The following is a 19,899-nucleotide window of genomic DNA, read 5'->3' on the forward strand; positions in this document are numbered from 1 at the left end:
TTATTCATAGAAATCACTTCTATATATATGTACCTGGTGACATGTGCAAAGAACCAATCTTTGCTGTAATCACTGACACCAACAGTATAAATTAAATCTTCCCTTGGGTATAACTCTGAATATCTTTCCCACAGGCCGTATTGCCTAAACCTGTTAAATAGTCACTCAAAATTTAAAATATCTTTACAATTAATAAAGTGGTCGAGGAGAAACTTCTCTGGTCACAATCTATGGTGTTTGTTCGCATTTTTTTAGTGATTTTTTTTAAATAGAATACTTTTATTATATTTTAAATATGTTTGGCTACATTTTAAAAATGTTACTTTTAAAATTGATTTAGGCCTACCTCCAAACTAAGCTCTGGTGGAACTCCACTACAACATTGATTAAAGAATAATAGTTTACGAGATGAAATAATTAAAGAGAATGAGAGAAAAAAGAGACAAATTATTGAAGAGAGACTAACTTATCTGGATGATCGATATAGAGCTTGTTTATGTAATTTGGATTGGGACCAGGAACATAGAACTCGGCAGCAGAACGATCTGGAATTCCTATTTCCCATAAAGTTGGACCATCTCTTGGAGGCTCAAAAATAATGTCACTAAGGTTTTTGTCACAACCTGCATGTTTCATGCTTATAATATTTATTAAACATATTATCAGTTTTGTTAATCTTACAAGAATAATTGGACATATATAAGATCAGAATTAGGATTCTAAATAGAGCTCATGTATCTAGATTTATAACTAACTCCTCTCGGGTTAGATTAGTTAGTTTTTGATATAAAAATGCAATTTGTACAACTTTTTCACGATTTCTAGGAACAAGTTTGCACAAACGGTATAATGGTCTAGAAAATATATAATTATCACAAATATGTAACTTAACTAAAAAAAAATAATGGTCAAAATATTTTTGTCACTCAAAATATTTTTTTTGTAGTAATTACACAATATTCTTTCACATTTTCACACACAAAAGATAAATGCAGTGTTTTTCAGTGAGATTTCTTTCTTATTCAATTGCTATAATTTTATTATAATTGTAATACCAAAAAATAATAATGATTATACCTAAAATATTCCTGATGTATAGACATATACCTTATATTATTTGAGAATTACTATACTCTTCTCACATTTTCTATTTTCTCTCGCAGATACTTTATTTATTCATAGCTTAATTGATAGTTGGTTCTCAATCTTTTACTAATATAAAAATGAAGGAAATTCTTTCGTTATTTATAGAAGCGAAACGAAGAGTGATTTCAAAAATATTATTATGCATTTTTCTCTAAAACGAATAGCGTATTCAAATATGGCAGAATGACTTTTATTGTGCATATTTGTAAATTGCTTTTTCCTTTTTTTTTTTTAATTCTCAACATAATATGCATAGTACTTAGTGAGTTAGAATTTCAACATTATTTCAAAATTCTCTTCCTTCTTTCAATCGTGACAACTACATATAACTCATTACTCATGTGAACATACATCAGGTGTACAGTATTTTCTTTTTGGTATTAAAATATAGTTAAATACCCGAAAAAAAAGAGATCTAAGTAATTAAGTATAAACTAAGGGAGCTATTCAAATAAAGACGTTGAAAACGTCTTTTTATAAATATATTTTTTAATAATTAAAATTTAACACATATAATCAATCAAATCGTGTTATTTTTGTTAAAATTATGTTAGATAAATTGATTTAACCGAAAAATGGTGAATCAAATATTGAGTTAGTCTAAATTAATATTATTTTTTATAGAAAATGACTACAATATCCTATTATAAAAAATGACTAAAATACTTTTATTATAGATATTAATTTTGAGAATCTTAAATTTTAGTCCTTTATGTTTTTATCGTAGGGTTAGGATTTAGAATTTTTAATATATATATATATATATTAAAAATTTGAGTGATAGTTTAGTGATAATATATATGTTCTTTCTGAACCAAAGGAGCACAATGATATCAGATTTTATGAAAATATGTCTAAACTCTTCCGCTCTCTTTCCAGATGCCTTTCCTTTTTTTTTTTTTCCGTCTTCCTCTTCCACCTCTCCAATCCATTCTTCCTCCAATCCCCTAACTGAAAAAGTTGCTCGTCTTGAAGAACTTTCTCCCCAACACAATATTTTTGAAGAAGAAGTCTGCTTCGAAGATATCAATCAAGTCATTGACAATTGGGAAATACCCAAAATCCCTCAAGATGAGTTATATGTCCCTGATGACAACAAAAGAAAATCAGACAATATCATCAAAATCGCTGAAAACAACATTCCTCTAGGACCAGATTCCGGTGAGGAATTCTATCTTTTGACCAACCAATCTGTCAGAGAACATGCCCGTCGCTACAGATATCTTCACATAGGGTGTGTCCAAGTTGCCATCAAACCTCTCATCCGAGAAGGTTTGAACGCCTCCATCCTCATGTGTCTTAGAGATATCAGACACAATGACTTCCAAGACTCCTTAATTGGAACAGTTGAAACAAGTCTAGAACACGGTCCGGTTTACTTCAACTATTTCCCAAACAAAACTGTCAGCTTGTTAGACATTAACATTCTTGACTCTCTTTTTTTGAACATCCGAATTCATGGTCTCAACATGAAGGAAGGATCCATTTTGGCCGCTTTAACTCTAGAGTCCTTCTTAAATCCCAAGATCATGAAACCACTTTGTTTGTCACTGACATGACAAAGGCCAACGTCACGATCCCAAGGCTCATAAGGTCGGATGAAATTGACCTCCCCTAGTCATGGTCAATTGACCGAGCCATCCCAACGCAACCTAGACAAGCAGAGATTTTCTTAGACAGACGAAAATCTTTTTCCTCCAGATCTGAAGCAGGAACATCTAATGATTTTACTTCAGCAAGAAGGTCTTTTTCCGTGACTTCTCAATCTCAGTTTTCAAAAATTTCAAAACCAGTACATTCTGAAGTTAATATTTCGAGATTACAAAAAATTTAAACATTTCTCAAGCAGTTTATCGAACCGAAGATAGGCACTCGAATGATGATGTTGAAGTTGAAGTACAATCTTCTATTCAATCTCCTACATACTCTTCTATGAATGATGCTAATGAATAGCACAAAATTTGTTATAAATAGAGAAGCTTTACGTAAAAACCTTGAATCTGAGGAATATGACCTCCACAAAGAATGGTATTTACGTACATATACAGCTGCTCAAATTTCATCATTCAAAGAAAAGTAATACAATTTTTTAAATGATGTTAAAATGCATATTCCTTTCTTTGAATGGTTTCATGCTTATTCCATAAAAAATAATATCGATTATCCTTTCAAAAACAAACAAACTTCGCTTTCAGCAAAGGTCATTTCAACTTGGAAAGTTAAAGACGGGAATTTAGTCAAATCTGACTTTCCTCCAAAAGGACCTTTTGTTATTTCAAATACGGAATGGCATAACCCAGTTATGGCCTCTCCTTTCAAAACCAAAAGTGTAGATTAAGCAGTCGCCCCAAAAGATATCAAAAATCTTATTGAACAAGCAAATTACACCAACAGATTTTTACAATATCTGGGTGACAATCTTTCATCTTCACGATCTCTTTTGTCTTCAAAAAACATCCATGAAACTTCTATTTCCAAAACTATTGAAAAACCCCTTTTCTAACCATTTAAAATGAGTAGCAAAGCAAAACAAAGTCTTAAAATCTCTATTCTAAAACAACAATCTAGTAATTCAAAAGTCATGCAAAAGATCGATCAACTTCTAAATCGTCTTACTACTGTCCCTGAAACTCCTACAAACTCTGGTGAATCTACCTCTCGTATTCAAACTCGCTCATCCAAAGTCATTAATACCCTTGGCCATGATTCCAATGAATCTTCTTTTGAGCAAAGTGATGATTCTGGCAAGTCATCTCTCAAGGTCAGCCCTATTATGACCAACTCTTTAACCAAGTGAAAAGGTTTAACCAAACCCTCTGCGTATGGTTATAATCGAGTATCTGCACCGGATCTAGCTCTCGAAGAAAGAGAACTAGGTTTTGTCAGCTTCAATGCCAATTAGGAGTGGCAAGCGGGGAAGCCCGCCCCGCCAGAAGCCCGCCCTTTGGCGGGCTGACCTGCCCCGCCCCGCCTAGTGAGGCGGTCCTAGAATCCTAGCCCGCCCCGCTTAACTGCGGGCTGGCGGGCTGGCGGGCTCCTCTTTTTTTTTACTATTAACTACTAAGTAATATATATAATTTCACAACCATATTAATAAATTTATAATTTCTAATGGCATAAAAAATTATATTTTTTATATTCACAAACATTAAAATCTTTGTAATTATAAATATCTAATAAATATAATTACAAACCAAATTTTCATTCAAAATATAAGTATAAATATTCTCTCCAAAGCAAAATAAACATAATCCAAAACATAATTATAAATGTTGTCTCCAAAATAACATAAATATAATTCAAAACACTCAATTTTTATCTTCATACTCTTGTAAGTTAGGTTGGGAGAAGTTAGATTTTGACAAAAAAATTACAAAAATACCTCCTCTCTAAAAAAACCTTAGCCCGGCAGGAAAGCCCGTCCCGCCCCGCCAAAGCCCACCAAAGCCCGCGGTTTAAGCGGTGCAGGTTAGGCGGGCTTTTGCTATTTGGCGGTCCCAATTTTCCAGCCCAACCCGCCTTTTTTGGCGGGTTACGCGGACCGGCCTGGCGAGTTTAGGCCCGTTTGCCACTCCTAATGCCAATAATGTCTACGAATGGAACATAGACGGCAAAACCGAATATAATATCATGAGTATGCTTCAGCATATGACAATGGTAGGTACAGCCTACCAAGCTGCCCATGAAACCTCTGAAGAGGCAATAGCCAATGTTATTATTTCCGGGTTCAGTGGTCAACTCAAAGGATGGTGGGATAACTACCTTTCTTATAGCCAAAAACACTCAATCTTTTCTGCCATAAAAGTCAATGATCAAAATGAATCCATCATTGGAGAATACGGGAAACCTATCCCTGATGCTGTCAACACCTTAATCTTTACCATAGCAAGCCACTTCATAGGTGACCCATCTCTTTGGAAAGACCGATCTGCTGAACTGCTTAGATGCAAAACTTTATCTAACTTTCGATGGTATAAGGACACCTTTCTTACTAGGGTCTATACCAGAGAATACAGTCAACAACCTTTTTGGAAAGAAAAGTTTCTTGCTGGACTCCCCAAATCCCTAGAAGATAAAGTAAGGGACAAAATTCGTAGCTTAACCCCAGACGGGATAATACCCTATGACGAGTTAAGTTATGGCGAACTCATTTCTTTTATCCAAAAGGTTTCTCTGAAGATTTGTCAAGATGACAAAATCCAAAGGCAACTTGCTCGTGAGAAAACCCAAAATCGTATCGATCTGAAAACTTTCTATGAACAATTTGGTCTTCCTACTTAACATCCAAGGAAATCTAAAAGACCATCCAATCGAAAAGTTTTCAAACCTAATCCTGAAAAGAATTTCAGAAGATCTAGAAAAAGTTTTTAAAAACCTAAAAATGAAAAAGGTTTCCAAAAGAGTTTCCAAAACCACCCACAGATAAACCCTATTATTTGCTATACATGTAAGAAACCAGGACATATTAGCAAATACTGTCGGTTAAAAGAAAAGATTAATAATCTAAACCTTGATCCTCTGATTGAGGAACAGATTAATAATCTTTTGATAGAAAGTTCTGATGATGATTCTGACCCAGAATCTTTGGATGATATCAATAACATCCAAGTCGATGACATTGAATCATCCTCAGATTCAGATGTCAAGCAAATTAATATTTTATCCAAAGATCAAGATCTCTTATTTGATGCTATCGAAGCTATTGACAATCTAGAACAAAAGAAATACTTCCTTTTGAAATTGAAAAGATCTTTGCAAAAAGAGAAAAAATCCAAAAATTTGGTCCTTAGCAATAAATATGATGTCAAACCTATTTTCAAAAAATTAGAAAAACAAGTTATTCGTCCTATAACCATCCAAGATCTCCAAACAGAGGTTAACAACCGTAAGAGGGAAATCCAGGAAATCAAAAGAAATCAAGACAATCATCAAATCATTCTCTCGCAGATAATACAACAAGAAGAGTCTGATGATGAAGAACTTGATTCTCTTTTAAACCAAACTGAGTGTTCTAAGAAACAAGAAAATGAAATTTCTAATGACAATGAAGAAAAAGAAATTTTGAGAATAATAAATGTGTTCTCCTTTATGAAGCATCATGTTCATGTCCGAATTGTCGTTAAAGATTTTGTTTTCGACACCATCGCACTCTTTGACTCAGGTGCAGATTCAAACTGTATTAAGGAAGGTCTGATCCCCATAAAATATTTTGAAAAGTCTACTGAACGTCTTAGCTCAATAACGGGCGAAAGACTAAATATCAAATTTAAACTAACCGATGCTTTTGTTGAAAAAGGTAATCTTAGGATTCCCACCAATTTCATCATAGCAAAGGATATAAAAAATGATGTAGTCTTGGGGACACCTTTCATAATCCTTTTGTTTTCATACCTGGCAGATTTTCCTGGACTTACCTCTTTTGTGGGAGGACATATAACTTTCTTTGAGTTCCTAGACTCGCCAAAACAGAAATCTCTAAATCTAATTGAATCTAAAACCAAACAGATTTGCTTTTTGAAAGAAGAAATCTCTTTCAAAACCCTTGAATCACAACTTTCTCAACCAAAGATTCAAGATAAAATAAAAAATCTTTCAAATCAAATTGAAAAGTCTATTTGTTCTGATTTGCCTCATGCCTTCTGGAATAGAAAAGAACATATTGTTGATCTTCCCTATAAAAAAGATTTCAAGGAATCAAAAATCTCTACAAAAGCCTGCCTCATTCAAATGAATGAGCAGCTTTTGCAGCATTATCAAAAGAAAATTAAAGATCTTTTGGATAAAGGATTAATTCGTCCTAGCAAGAGTCCTTGGTCCTGCTCCGCTTTTTACGCTAATAAGCAACCTAAGATAGAACGAGGAACCCCAGACTTGTCATCAATTACAAACCTTTGAACCAGGCTTTACAATGGATTTGTTTTCCTATCCCAAACAAAAAGGATTTGCTCAATAGGTTAAATTCGCAAATATTTTTTCAAAATTTGATATGAAATTCAGTTTCTGGAAGATCCAAATTACAGAATCAGACCAATATAAAACAGCATTTACAGATCCATTCGATCAATATGAATGGAATATAATGCCTTTTGGTCTAAAAAATGCCCCTTCTGAATTTCAAAAAATCATGAACAACATTTTCAATCCATACTCAAACTTTGCAATTGTTTATATTGATGATGTCTTAATCTTTTCTCAACCTTTAGATGAACATTTCAAGCATGTTAAAACTTTTATGTACATCATCCAAAAAAACAGACTTGCTGTCTCTAAATAAAAAATTGTTCTTTTCCAGACAAAAATCCGTTTTCTTGGTCATATGATTTTCCAAGGAATGATAACTCCAATTGAAAGATCAATTTTATTTGCAGAAAAGTTTTCATATTATATCCTTGATAAACTTCAGCTCCAGAGGTTCCTAGGATGTCTCAATTATGTCTCGGATTTCATCCCAAATCTTAACAATCTCATTAAGCCTCTCCATGATAGGCTTAAGAAAAATTCTCCACCATGGACAGACAAACATTCTAATATTATAAGATTTTTTTAAAACCAAAGTCCGCAATCTTCCTTGCCTTTACCTACCTGTCCCTCATGCATTCAAGATAGTGGAAACAGATGCATCAGATTTAGGATATGGCGGTATCCTAAAATAAAAATTGTATGATAAAGAATGTATCATTGCATTTACATCCAAACATTGGAATAGTACTCAACAAAGCTATTCCACGATCAAAAAAGAAATTTTAGCCATTGTTTTATGCATCACAAAATTTCAATCTGACTTACTCAACCAAAAATTTTTAGTCCGTGTAGATTGCAAATCGGCTAAAGAAGTGTTACAAAATGATGTCAAAAATCTTGCATCAAAACAAATTTTTGCCAGATGGCAAGCAATTTTAAGTGTTTTTTATTTCGACATTGAGCATATCAATGGTAACTCAAACTCTCTCCCTGACTTTCTCACATGTGAATATTTGCAGGGAGACAAGTAAGCTCAAGATGCCTAAAAAGGCAGCATTAGCCTCGGTAAGAGGCAGAGGTATTCGCCTAGCCCTACCAGGGCCAACTAAGAGACCGGGGTCAAGCACCCCAACTGGGTCATCTACCCAACAACCTACCCCTATAACCCAAGAGCCAACTGAGTCATCTACTCAGATCACAAAAAATATAGTTGAATCATCTACTCAACCTTCAAGTAGCCAAACAGCCAAACAAACAAAGGCAGATTATACCTTGCCAATCCAGACCTTGTTGGCCTTATAGGATGCATGCCTTTTAAAACTCCATAAAAAATCCTGGGTTGATACATGTGACAGCTCAGACGAAGATGAAATAGACCTTATCAAACTTATCTCACAAATGGTAACTTAAAAAATCGTTTGTAATGACCCAAAAAGAAAAACAATTATCCAAGCAAAACTACCTCAATCAATCCAAACCCAGCCCTTAAACACCCAATCAAAACAACAATCCACTTACATTTCAAAAAACAAGTTCTCATCTGTCCTCTTAATGGAACCTGAATTTTGGAAAAAATTACCTTTCAAAGTTATCCCTAAAGTCTTTCCACCATGATTCCATTTTAGACCAACAGCCTTAAACAAAACTAGACAGTTTTATGAGTTCATACTAGTGGATTCAAACTCAGTCTCAATAAAACACTACAAAGACCCCAAAGATACCGCCAACATAACTCATTCAACCATTCAAATCTTAAAAGTAGTTACCCCTACCCAATTTGGTAAAAACCCAAACAACACTAAGAAATTTTCTCAACCTTTTGACCCAATAGGATATTTTTATTGGGATTATGTGGACGTCTGAACAAGAGTATTTTGATTACAAAACAATCAGAATAGGCATTCTTGGCTTATTTATTTCAAGAAAAATACTACTTATCTTTTTTCAAACTGGTTTTCCCTATAGTGGGATTACTTTGGACCTCTACCGGAAATCTTGCCACCACCTGTCGATGAGGGGTTCAAAATTTTCACCAAAAAATTTGACCAACAGAAAACAAGTATTCCTGCAGATCTTTAATTTTTTTCTGTATTTTTCATGGCCTGGGTATTTTCATGGCAGTACAGGTATGGCAAACAAGAACACCCAAAGGCACCACCTATGTTTCAAAGAAATGCCTATGTCAAATGGTGGTCTCAGTTCGATGCAACCATGGCTTACCCGAACAAAGTTTGAAAATGGTTCAACGAACACCCCAAGTTCACCAAACCATTTGATCATGAAGAGTCAATATTTTTCAACCAGAAATTCCAAATTGCAGCAGCCTTTGCAGGAGCCCAATAAAAAAAACCTTAGCAAAACATCTACAACAAATCATGCAGATGATCGAAAAAGATAAAAAACACAAAGAAGATCTAAATTCATCAGCAGAGTCATCAAGTGATTACAATCAAAATGAAGATGATTGCTTTGGAATAAACCTAGGAGAAGATTAGATTCTCATCTCAAAATCTGTGAAAACAAAAATTGCATCAACTTGTACTGTAGAAATAGGACCGGTTAACATAACCTGTACTGTAGAAACAGTAAAAATTTCAATTATAAAAGGATGCCTCGTTCTCATTGTGAGGCACCCTTCAGTTTACAAAACATAGAGAGAAGTTAGTGAGAGAAGCCTTGAGAGTTCCCTTGTAAATTCTCCAGCTCTTCTTCTTCCTTCTTCTTTCGTTTCCAATCATTCAATAAAACTTTTACTCAGTTCTTCTTTTTCGTGTTTTCATATTTACATTTCTGCATCTGCATATGTGTGCGGACTACCGCCACATCTAACATCATACTAACATGACATCATACTAACCTGCATATGCGTGCGGATTACTGCCATATCTAACTTTATATTTACTTTATTGTTCTTGCATCTGCATTCATTAATCTAATATCTCCATTCTCTTCTATATATATATATATATATATATATATATATATATATATATATATATATATATATATATATATATATATATATATAATAAGAGTATTTTAATCATTCTCTATAATAAAGTATTGTAGTTATTTTTTATAAAAAATAATATTAATTTAGATCAGTTCAAGATTTGATTCACTATTTTTTTAGTTAAATTAATTTATCTAGTCTAATTTTGACAAAAATAATATAATTTAATCGATTATATGTGTTAAATTTTAATTATTAAAAAATATCTTTAAAAAAAGACATTTTAAACGTTTTTATCTAAGTGTTTTATAAGCTAAACGGGAATAAGATAGTTACTTTTTTATCTTCACAGAACATACTAATTATTTCGGGAGATGATGAATCCAAAAAATTAAATTAAATTAAATTTTAAATCCATACTCATTTTAGTCAAACAATCAGTAGCACATCTACGCATGCTTTAGATTTGGATGAGAGCTCGTTGACCAATTGAATTGTGGAGATAAGAGAATTGTTTTGAATAGAAAAAATACGAGGAGTTAATAAAATATTTATACAATATATACAATGAAGATTTATGGAATATTAGAAATATAATTATTAATGTTACATTTTTTCATCAGTTGAAATTTTTATATTGTACAAATAGTTCATTGTCTCTCTAGCGGGATTCGAATGAATATTATGAGAACTAAAAATGTATATAAAAATATTATTTAATTTATTTTTAATATATATTATATATTAATGATTAATTTTGATTTACATTTAATGTAATTATAATAAGATTTAGAAAAGAGAAATTAAAGAATTGACGAAGAACCTGGAGTTATGGTGAGGAGATAATTGCTCCGATAGTCTCCAATGAAACCTGGAACCCATGCATAGATATTGTAATCGCCACTACGTATATTATCAATTGAGAAGTACCCATCATCATCTGCTATACTCCAGAATTGGTATCCCTGACCAAACACCTCATGTAAGCTCAACTTTTGGCTTTTCAAAAATAACTTTTTCCGAAAATTATAACAATTATTTTAAATCAAAATAAAACCTTGCATTCTCTTTGCCATGATCCAGCTTCACCAGGTGGTGCTAGTCCTACGTATGCACCTCTTGCTCCAAAGCAATCGTCACTTAACATCCTGAAATATTTCAATTTTATTTTTCAGATACCTTCGAATTAAAAGCTTCAGTTGCTATTCACAGTGGAAATTATTCACACATATATATACCTCTCTCTAACTAGTAACGTGCCATTTACACTGCCCCTTTCGCTAGAAATTTGAAAATCCTCTGAAGCTGGAAAATCATAGGGCCAGTTTTCAACTTCCTCATTCATCTGGACAGCATTTTTTTAATCTCAGTCAGTACTTTAATTTAGTGCATGTTTGGGCGTCATTATTTTGTTAAAAAAATTTTTTTTTCAATGAAAAAAGATCTTTTTTTTATTTTTTAACGTGTTTGGCAAATTTCTAGTAGTAAAAGTAAAAGCACTAGTAAAATAAAAAAAAGATCTTTTTTGAGAAGTTGTAATTTACATCTTTTTTTAAAAGATCTTTTTTCCTTAAAAAAAAGATGTTTTTCATGTAATAAATAAACAAAAAAGTACTTTTATATTGTTATACCCATACATAATTGATAGCTAAAAAGACCTTTTTACATGAGATATCCAAACATAAAATTACTTTTACTTCTCTATAAGATCTTTTTAAAAAAGATAACTCGAAAAAAGATCTTTTTTTAGAAGCTCACCCAAACAAGCCTTTAGTCCCTAATTGATGTATTATTATTCTTTCTTCAGTATAAATGTAACTTCGACTTTTCTATAAAGCTTGATACGACGAGAAATAATTAAATGCTTCTTGTAGTGACAAAAGTGACTTTGCATTGTGTAGCTACCATTCATAAGTCAATTAATAGATGGATAAAATATATTTATTATTTTTAAAATTTGTAATTTTTTTAAAAATATTTTTTAACGTTTAATTTTATTTAATTTTGTCCTGAAATGTTTTTGATTTATTCAATTTTGTTTATAATGTTTTCAATTTATTTCAAAAATATCCCTAAATATTTTTAATTTTGTCTACAATATTTCAGATGGAATTAACAACCAAAAATAATTTTGGTATAAATAAAAAATGTTAAAAACAAAATTGATACAATTAAACGTTTTAAAGGTATTTTTAAAATAAATTACAAACATTAAAGACAAAAAAACATATTTTATTTTTAATATAAAAATCAGAAATTAAAAAACACAAATAACTCATAATTTTCGTTTCGGTACAATTTAATATAGATCTTAAATTTTAAAATGTATAATTTCATATATACCATGAATTAAAGAAGTTTGAAATGGTCTACAAAATAAATCTAATGTTGATATACTAATAATGTTGAAATGTTTACTGCTACATTAAATTGCATATTGACATGCAAACAAAAATAACTATATAATTTTTACATCTATTGAGAGTATATAACTATATATATACGATCTTCTAAAAAAGAATGCGACTAAATAATAGTATAAAATTAATACAATCAACGTATCAAAAAATTATTAAACTCCAAAACAATCATAGATCAGACATATAAAAGAATAACTATATTACTCAAGAGAAATTTCACTTATTTTTTCAAAATAAAAAAAAATAACTCATTAACTGGTTTTATTTACAAATTATCGTGTCTTAATAAAAATAAAAAAATAATTAACTTTTTGTGATTTAGATATTTTTTAATAGAAAGATTTTTAAGTGTGCTATCATATCAGTATTTTAGTCATTTTTAACCGTTGATTTTAATTATATATATATTTTTTTATAATTAAGATCAATGATTAAAAATCATTAAAACACCAATATAACGACCCACTTGAACATTTTCCTTTCTGATACAGGGAAGCATCATAATTGTATAATGATGAGCTGATGTGTACATAAAGTCATAAAGATATGGAAGTTTGTTAGGATATTCGTTTTGTAGTAGGTTCAATAAACGTGAATTCACTCCTCATTTCTTCTCCCATTTTTAACCTTCATTCTCTCATACTCCGAAGCGTACAGTCTAAATTGCAATGACCGAAATTCAGAGAATTATATTTACTATTTTTCCTTCTCAAAATTATATTGACTATCGAAAAATAATGACTACTATAGGTATACACGGAGCTATGTGAATAATATAGCAACACATTCCACCATACAAGAATATATATATACATCTTAACATGGTGTCATTCTAGTATTATATGATTGGGAGTTTTATAATGGCATTATATTTTGGTGATTAAGACTAGTATAAATTTAATTTATAGGTAAAATATTGACACATTATAAAAAAATTAAATTTAAGACTAAAATATTTTTTTATAATTTTTTATAATTATTTTTATTAAAATAAATTTTATAATTATTTTTATAATTATAAAAAATAATTTTAAAGAAATAATATCAAAATATTTTTTTAATTATATTTATAATTATTATTTTATTATTATTATTTAAAAAATAATTTTTATAATTATTTTTATTAAAATTATTTTTTATAATTTTTTTATTTTTTAATTATTTTTTATATTATTATTTTTAATAATTTCTAAAATTAATACAAAAATTATTTTTTAATTATTTTTATTTTTATTATTGTTTTTAAAAAATAATTTTTTATAATTATTTTTAATATTATTTTTATCAAAATAATTTTTTTATAATTATTTTTTTTGTAATTTCGAAAAACTAACACCAAAATGATATTCTCTCTCTTGGTGTTAGTTAAAAAAATTATAAAAAATTATAAGAGAGAATATCATTTTGGTGTTAATTTTCCAAAGTTATAAAAAAATAATTATAAAAAATTATTTCAATAAAAATAATAATAAAAATTATTATTTAAAAATAAAAATAATTTAAAAAAATAATTTTGGTGTTATTTTTAGAAATTAGTAAAAAAATAATAAAAAATTAAAAATAAAAATAATTATAAAAAAATTATTTTAATAAAAATAATTATAAAAATAATTAAGAAATTATTTTTTAAAAATAAAAATAATAATAAAATATAAATATAAATATAATTAAAAAATTATTTTATTGTTATTTTTTAAAATTATATTTTATAATTATAAAAAATTATTTGAATAAAAATAATCATAAGAAATTATAAGAGAGAGAATAATTTTAGTTTTAGATTTAATTTTTTTTATATGTCAATATTTTATTTATAAGTCAAATTTATGTCATTCTTAATCACCAAAACCGATATCACTATAGAACTTCCCTTTTACAAGCAATATTACTAAAATTAAAGTAATACCTTTTTATTATTATATTTAACAATGTTTTTAAAAAATATTACCCAAAAAAATATCACTAAAATAAAAAAAATTTAACTTTAAAACAATATACTTACATAACTATTATAAATACTAGAATAGTAGAATTCAATTTCATAAATATGTTAATAAATAAATTTTTTTTTCTGGCCTTGTGATAATAATTAAATTTAAACCTGATCTTTGGCATCCTCCCAAAGCTCAAGTGGGTCTTCACCATCCAACAAAGCATTAAGATATATAAAAGTGGGGCCAAAAACTTTCTTCCAAGGTTCGTTTGGACTGAGTTTCAGGACCAGATCCTCTCCTGCGTAATGAGCGCTAAGAAACATCTGATACACAAAACAATGTTTAAAGAGCTTTTAATTTTACGTTATTAAAATCAAGCACAAGGATATAATAAAGCACCAAGATAAACTAGGTCCTCAACTATTTTTCTCTCTAACAATCTTGTCTTCATCATTTTTTAGTATATTATATTCGAGTGTCCCAAATAAACGAATAATATATGGAGGTAATTTTTCACTTTTTCTTCTCTGTTTTCCTTTGCATTGTTTAAAAAATATTATTTGTACATTAAAATTAATTATTATATATTTATATATAAAAATATATATGTAATTTATTTTTTTAATATATATTTTATATTTTAATATATATTTTATCTTATATCTTAATTATTAATTTTGGTAGTTGATTTTATGTATTGATGCATATTCCATTGATAGTTGCTTTCCTAAAAAATAAAGGAACAATTATTGTGCGGAGGGTGAAACATCAGCAAGTAATCATGATTGATGAGTAACCAATATTAATTAGGTCAATTTTTTGGTGTCTATAATTTTGATGTCGAAATTGTCAAAATTATTTTTTATGATAAGTTTTAAATATTAAAAAATTGTTTATTTTTATATTTTTTAATTTAAATATTAAATTTTATCTCATTTTAATAAGTTAGATAAATATATATAGACACCATAACATGCACCTATTAATTAACGGATGAACACTTACGGCGAGGCTAATAGGACCCACATGGGAGGTAAGATTCTGTTTAGTGAGGCCACCCGAACGAAACTCATTGCTAGGTATGATTACCCAAAATCCTGTGCCTGTATCACTTTCCGATTTTGAACTTATCCACCCATGAACCTTTAGATCTTTGTTTTCGCATGAATATTGGTACTTGTCATCCACCTAAATCAGTCAAACATGCTAATAATACAAGTTTTATTCTTTTATTTGATTGTTTGTAATAAACTCCACCAGATGACTACTATTTTTTTTTTTTTTTTGTGTGATTACATGACTACTAATTTGATATAAGAAAGATTTAGTCACAAATAAATAGATCTTTAAATAATGCTATTAATAAAATAATTTTTAAATTATTTATAAATATAATAAAAATAATTAATAAATATTAAATTTTTATAAATGACAAAAAAATTTAGATAAATTATATAAATAAATTAATTGAGAATCAAAATTATTCAAATGTCCTAAACTGAATTTAGTTGTATGCATGCTTTATTTAATCTTTTATGTAAATCGAATAAATTAAATTCGATTTACACTTTTTTAATATCGAATCAATTGGATTTGATTTAGTATATATGCTGTGCCAGTAACAAATCGAATTAACTTGATTGGATTTATTACTAATATAGCATATCGATTTATTATTGTACAACATATACATACTAAATCAAATAAGTTTGATTTAATTTAGTATTGATATAGACTATTTACATTTCTTAAGTTAGTCAGTTATAAATGTGAATAAGAAAAATACTATTCATTTGAATTCAAATAAAATATCAAAAAATATAGTTGATTTTTTTATATTGTATAATTATTTATTATTTGTGACTTTAAAAAAATCTAAATTTTAACTCTTACGCTATTTTGGAAGATTATACTTTATATTAATTTTTTTATTAAAAATTCGATAATGATTCTTTAGATATTAATGAGTGAAAGGATAATTTTTAAAAAAATTTTAAAATCATTTACTACCCTGTAATGAATATATAAATTGGTAAAAATATAGACTTTCTTGATTTTAACTAAAACACAAAATTTTTATTTTTATTTTTATTCGTTTTGATTTTTTATATTTTATTTAAATTTAAATAGAATTTTTTTTATTGATATTTATGTTTTAAAGTTAAGTAAGAAATGTCAATAATCCGTATTAGTATGTATGTGTTGTACAGTAGTAAATCAAATAAAATTAATTCGATTTACTACTAATAATGCAGATACATACTAAATCGAATCCAATTGAATCGATTTACATTGAAAAAGTGTAGATTCGATTTACATAGAGTCAAATGAGACATGTACCAAATTTAATTTAGAACATTTTCGTAATTTTGATTTTCAATCTATCAATTTAATATAATTTACCCAAAAAATCATATTTAACAAACGAGTTATCTATTTAATCTAAATTGTTTTGTAATATTTGAATAAATATTTAAAAAATATACAAAAAACTTTAAAGTAAAATTTGATCTTTATATTTTTTTATTTATTTTTTTAAAAAAATTAGTCATTTATAATAAAAAAGTTTTTTAAAATACTTCACAAAAAATTAAATTTTAAAAATAAAAATATTTTTTCTAATGTTGCTTACAAAAGTTTTATATCAAAATTTAATTTCTAATTTTTTTAAAATATATATTTAATATCTAATTTATTTTGTATAATTTTTAATTCTTTTGAATATTTATTTATAGTCTTTTAAATTTTTGAATATTATTTTAGTAGTTTCATCTGGGTTCTACTCTTGTTATATTTGAGCACTTCCTTTGAAAATATAAGTACCTCCCCCTTGAACTCAGGCTCCACAGGGTCAGCAAGCAAAACTGCTTCCGGGGGAACGAGTACTTTTCCCCTTCCGGGTGATCGGTCCTCTGGAAGAGGCATGAATCTTTGTCTATTATCTGCCACTGCCATATAATGAAACCTACACATACAGCAATTAAATGTTCTTGATTGCCAAATTGGCTACCATAATTATAAAATGCAATTTTACATCCATACTTGTCTTCTCTAAGCTTGAAAACGATCCTGATTTGGGGGATGTTGAAAGCAGGCCACTCCTTTTGGTGTTCAAATATTGCGTAGCAATAGAATCCTGAGGAATCACGTAGCATCACATACCTGCACAACCATTATTCGGAAAATAATATTCATTTTTATTTTTCCAAACTGTTTGTTTTGTGCACAAATTAAATTAACAATTAATTAAGAACCTTTTGTCAATGTTGAGAGGGGAAAGCTTTCCTTCCATAGACGGATCCCACATTCTTGTGAACGATATTTCAATTTGTTCTTCATTTTCCACTATAACATTAAAACTCGTTCCTACAATCCTGCATGTATGAATGTGCACCCAACTCATATCTCTCGGAACTAAATCATAACTAGATCAACCATGTTAGATGTACACTAAAAATTAACCAAACATTTTTATAATTGGATTAGCAACTGTCAATTATTTTACCGCTCAAATGTCCCGGTAGTTCCTGTACTTCCTTCTTTACTCCAAACAACGTCCCAATACCTTCAAATTTCATTCATTGAAGTAACCATAAATTATGTCCATGAAATATCGAAAAAATATAATGACAAACTTTCTGAATATTCGTTCTGTTTCATCTATATATATCGAGTCGACACATAAACCAAATCAAAGTAAAAGATCTTAAGCTTAAAGATTCATTGTGCACTAACCCTCTGTTGAATTTTTCATTTCCAGCTTCCAGCAGATTATCAATGCCATTATATTGTATTCTGGTGACAAATCCACTCGGTTTCGACAAATAAACTTGTAGTATGCCATTGTCCATAACCACCTGCAATTCAAGAAAATTGTTGATTGATTAAAACGTATCAAGCAGTTCACTTTGACACAAATCCGCATAAATTAAAATGAAGAAACAAAAGATGGCTTACATGATTGTCTTCGATGCGCAACTGCATTGTTTCTTCTGATGACATTTTTTAGTAGGAAATTTATTTGCTAAATCTAATCTTACAATATGCTTTGCTATAATAGTTTCCTTTTTTCTTTTGTGATATAACAAAACAGCATAAATTCTAGTGCTGCATGTATTCTATTTAATTTGTATTGGTTTCCGTAGTGAATTCTTTACTCATTCGCCACTGTAGTCGTGCACGTTTTTTCTATAGTGGGAACAAAACTACAATCTAAAGCATAAGAATATATGACGGCCACATGAATTTTGCCTCCCCATATAGTTGCGTTCTGTCAATGTGTCATGTCTCAACAAACATCACCAAACACATTTTTTAGGATAAGATTAAGTCTAAAGAATAAACATTCATATTGATTTTCAAGGAATTTTTAATGAGATATTTTGGGGATTTTTTTTTAAATAAATAATTTAAATATTTTATTTACGGATATAGATAATTTATAGTCTATTTATGAATTTGCGTTCCTTTATTTATCTCGTTTACATTGTAAACAAGATAAGACATAATTCTCATTGCATGTATCACGTATACAAATGTGATACATGAAATAGAGTGATCAACACGTATCTCGTTTATAATGTAATCGAAATATAAGAAAAGATAACATGTTTGCACTGTAAACGACAAATTTCGAGCACTTATAAAATGATCTACAATCATTTGTATTCTCCACAAATATTTTAATTCTTCTTCTCCTCCTTTTCTTCAAAAAATATAGTAAAAATGTCTAATGGTAGTGAATATATTGTTGTAAGTGTGTATCCCAAATTTTCAATTGTCATATGAGAAACAATGACACCGGGATTATATTTGAGTGTGATAATCTTATTTTGTTACGCACTCGAAGAGTAAACTTTTTGGTCAGAGGTAAAGAGTCTAATATTGACAAACTTCGGTCCTAACGGGACAAAAGAGGCTGAAAGAGTTGGATATAGGTTGCTAACACCAATGGACAATGGAGTATTTCGGTTTTTCGTCTATTTTTGGCTCGATGACAATGAGCATGTGCGCCTCATATTTGATATCCATGGGAGAATCATGACGGAAAAAGTGATGGAACTTTTTGCGGAAATTGGTGATATTAGAGGTGGTGGTTCTGGTCACTCGAATTTTGTCTAGGATGACCCATCTCTTGCACCATCGCCGCTGCATTGTGCTAGTCTAATGGTAGACATGGACGTGGACGGTGAGAAGTCTGATGAGGAGTATGTTGCTGATAGCAATGATAATGGTTCTTCTGAGGATGATGATGAGGATGAGTTTGTACCAGAAACTCTAGTTGGTGCTTTAGTTCAGTATCTTCTATTTACCCCACAATCAATTTTGAGTTATCAATTGTACCCAGTCACTATCATACATTAGATCTGGACGTGTGATGCATGAGAAAACTCCATTTTTCAATATGGGTGAGGACGATTATAACATAGACGGTGGTGTGGAGATTCGCATTGGTCACAGATTCAAAAGCAGAGAGGTAGTCATG

At 29.3% G+C, this 19,899-nt stretch overlaps 1 protein-coding gene across 2 annotated transcripts in view; it reads right to left on the reverse strand.

Moving 5' to 3' along the window:
- The window catches only part of LOC130941725 (probable rhamnogalacturonate lyase B), a 31,862-nt gene extending 13,259 nt beyond the window's left edge, over positions 1-18,603 (reverse strand). The window contains exons 1-13 of one of the 2 annotated variants that reach the window (XM_057870303.1): positions 18,372-18,603; positions 18,150-18,271; positions 17,920-17,979; positions 17,669-17,788; positions 17,457-17,576; positions 17,238-17,379; positions 15,420-15,602; positions 14,582-14,737; positions 11,299-11,405; positions 11,118-11,208; positions 10,884-11,025; positions 467-623; positions 34-150 (exon numbers count right to left, since the gene is read on the reverse strand). In XM_057870303.1, coding sequence (XP_057726286.1) covers positions 34-150; positions 467-623; positions 10,884-11,025; positions 11,118-11,208; positions 11,299-11,405; positions 14,582-14,737; positions 15,420-15,602; positions 17,238-17,379; positions 17,457-17,576; positions 17,669-17,788; positions 17,920-17,979; positions 18,150-18,271; positions 18,372-18,416 — 1,562 coding nt within the window. In that variant the 5' untranslated portion in view covers positions 18,417-18,603. The remainder of the gene's footprint in view (positions 1-33; positions 151-466; positions 624-10,883; positions 11,026-11,117; positions 11,209-11,298; positions 11,406-14,581; positions 14,738-15,419; positions 15,603-17,237; positions 17,380-17,456; positions 17,577-17,668; positions 17,789-17,919; positions 17,980-18,149; positions 18,272-18,371) is intronic. The other variant, XM_057870304.1, reaches the window with a different exon arrangement.
- Positions 18,604-19,899: the final 1,296 nt, after the last annotated feature.

Source organism: Arachis stenosperma, chromosome 7, assembly GCF_014773155.1.
Source record: "Arachis stenosperma cultivar V10309 chromosome 7, arast.V10309.gnm1.PFL2, whole genome shotgun sequence".
NCBI classification, from domain to species: domain Eukaryota; kingdom Viridiplantae; phylum Streptophyta; class Magnoliopsida; order Fabales; family Fabaceae; genus Arachis; species Arachis stenosperma.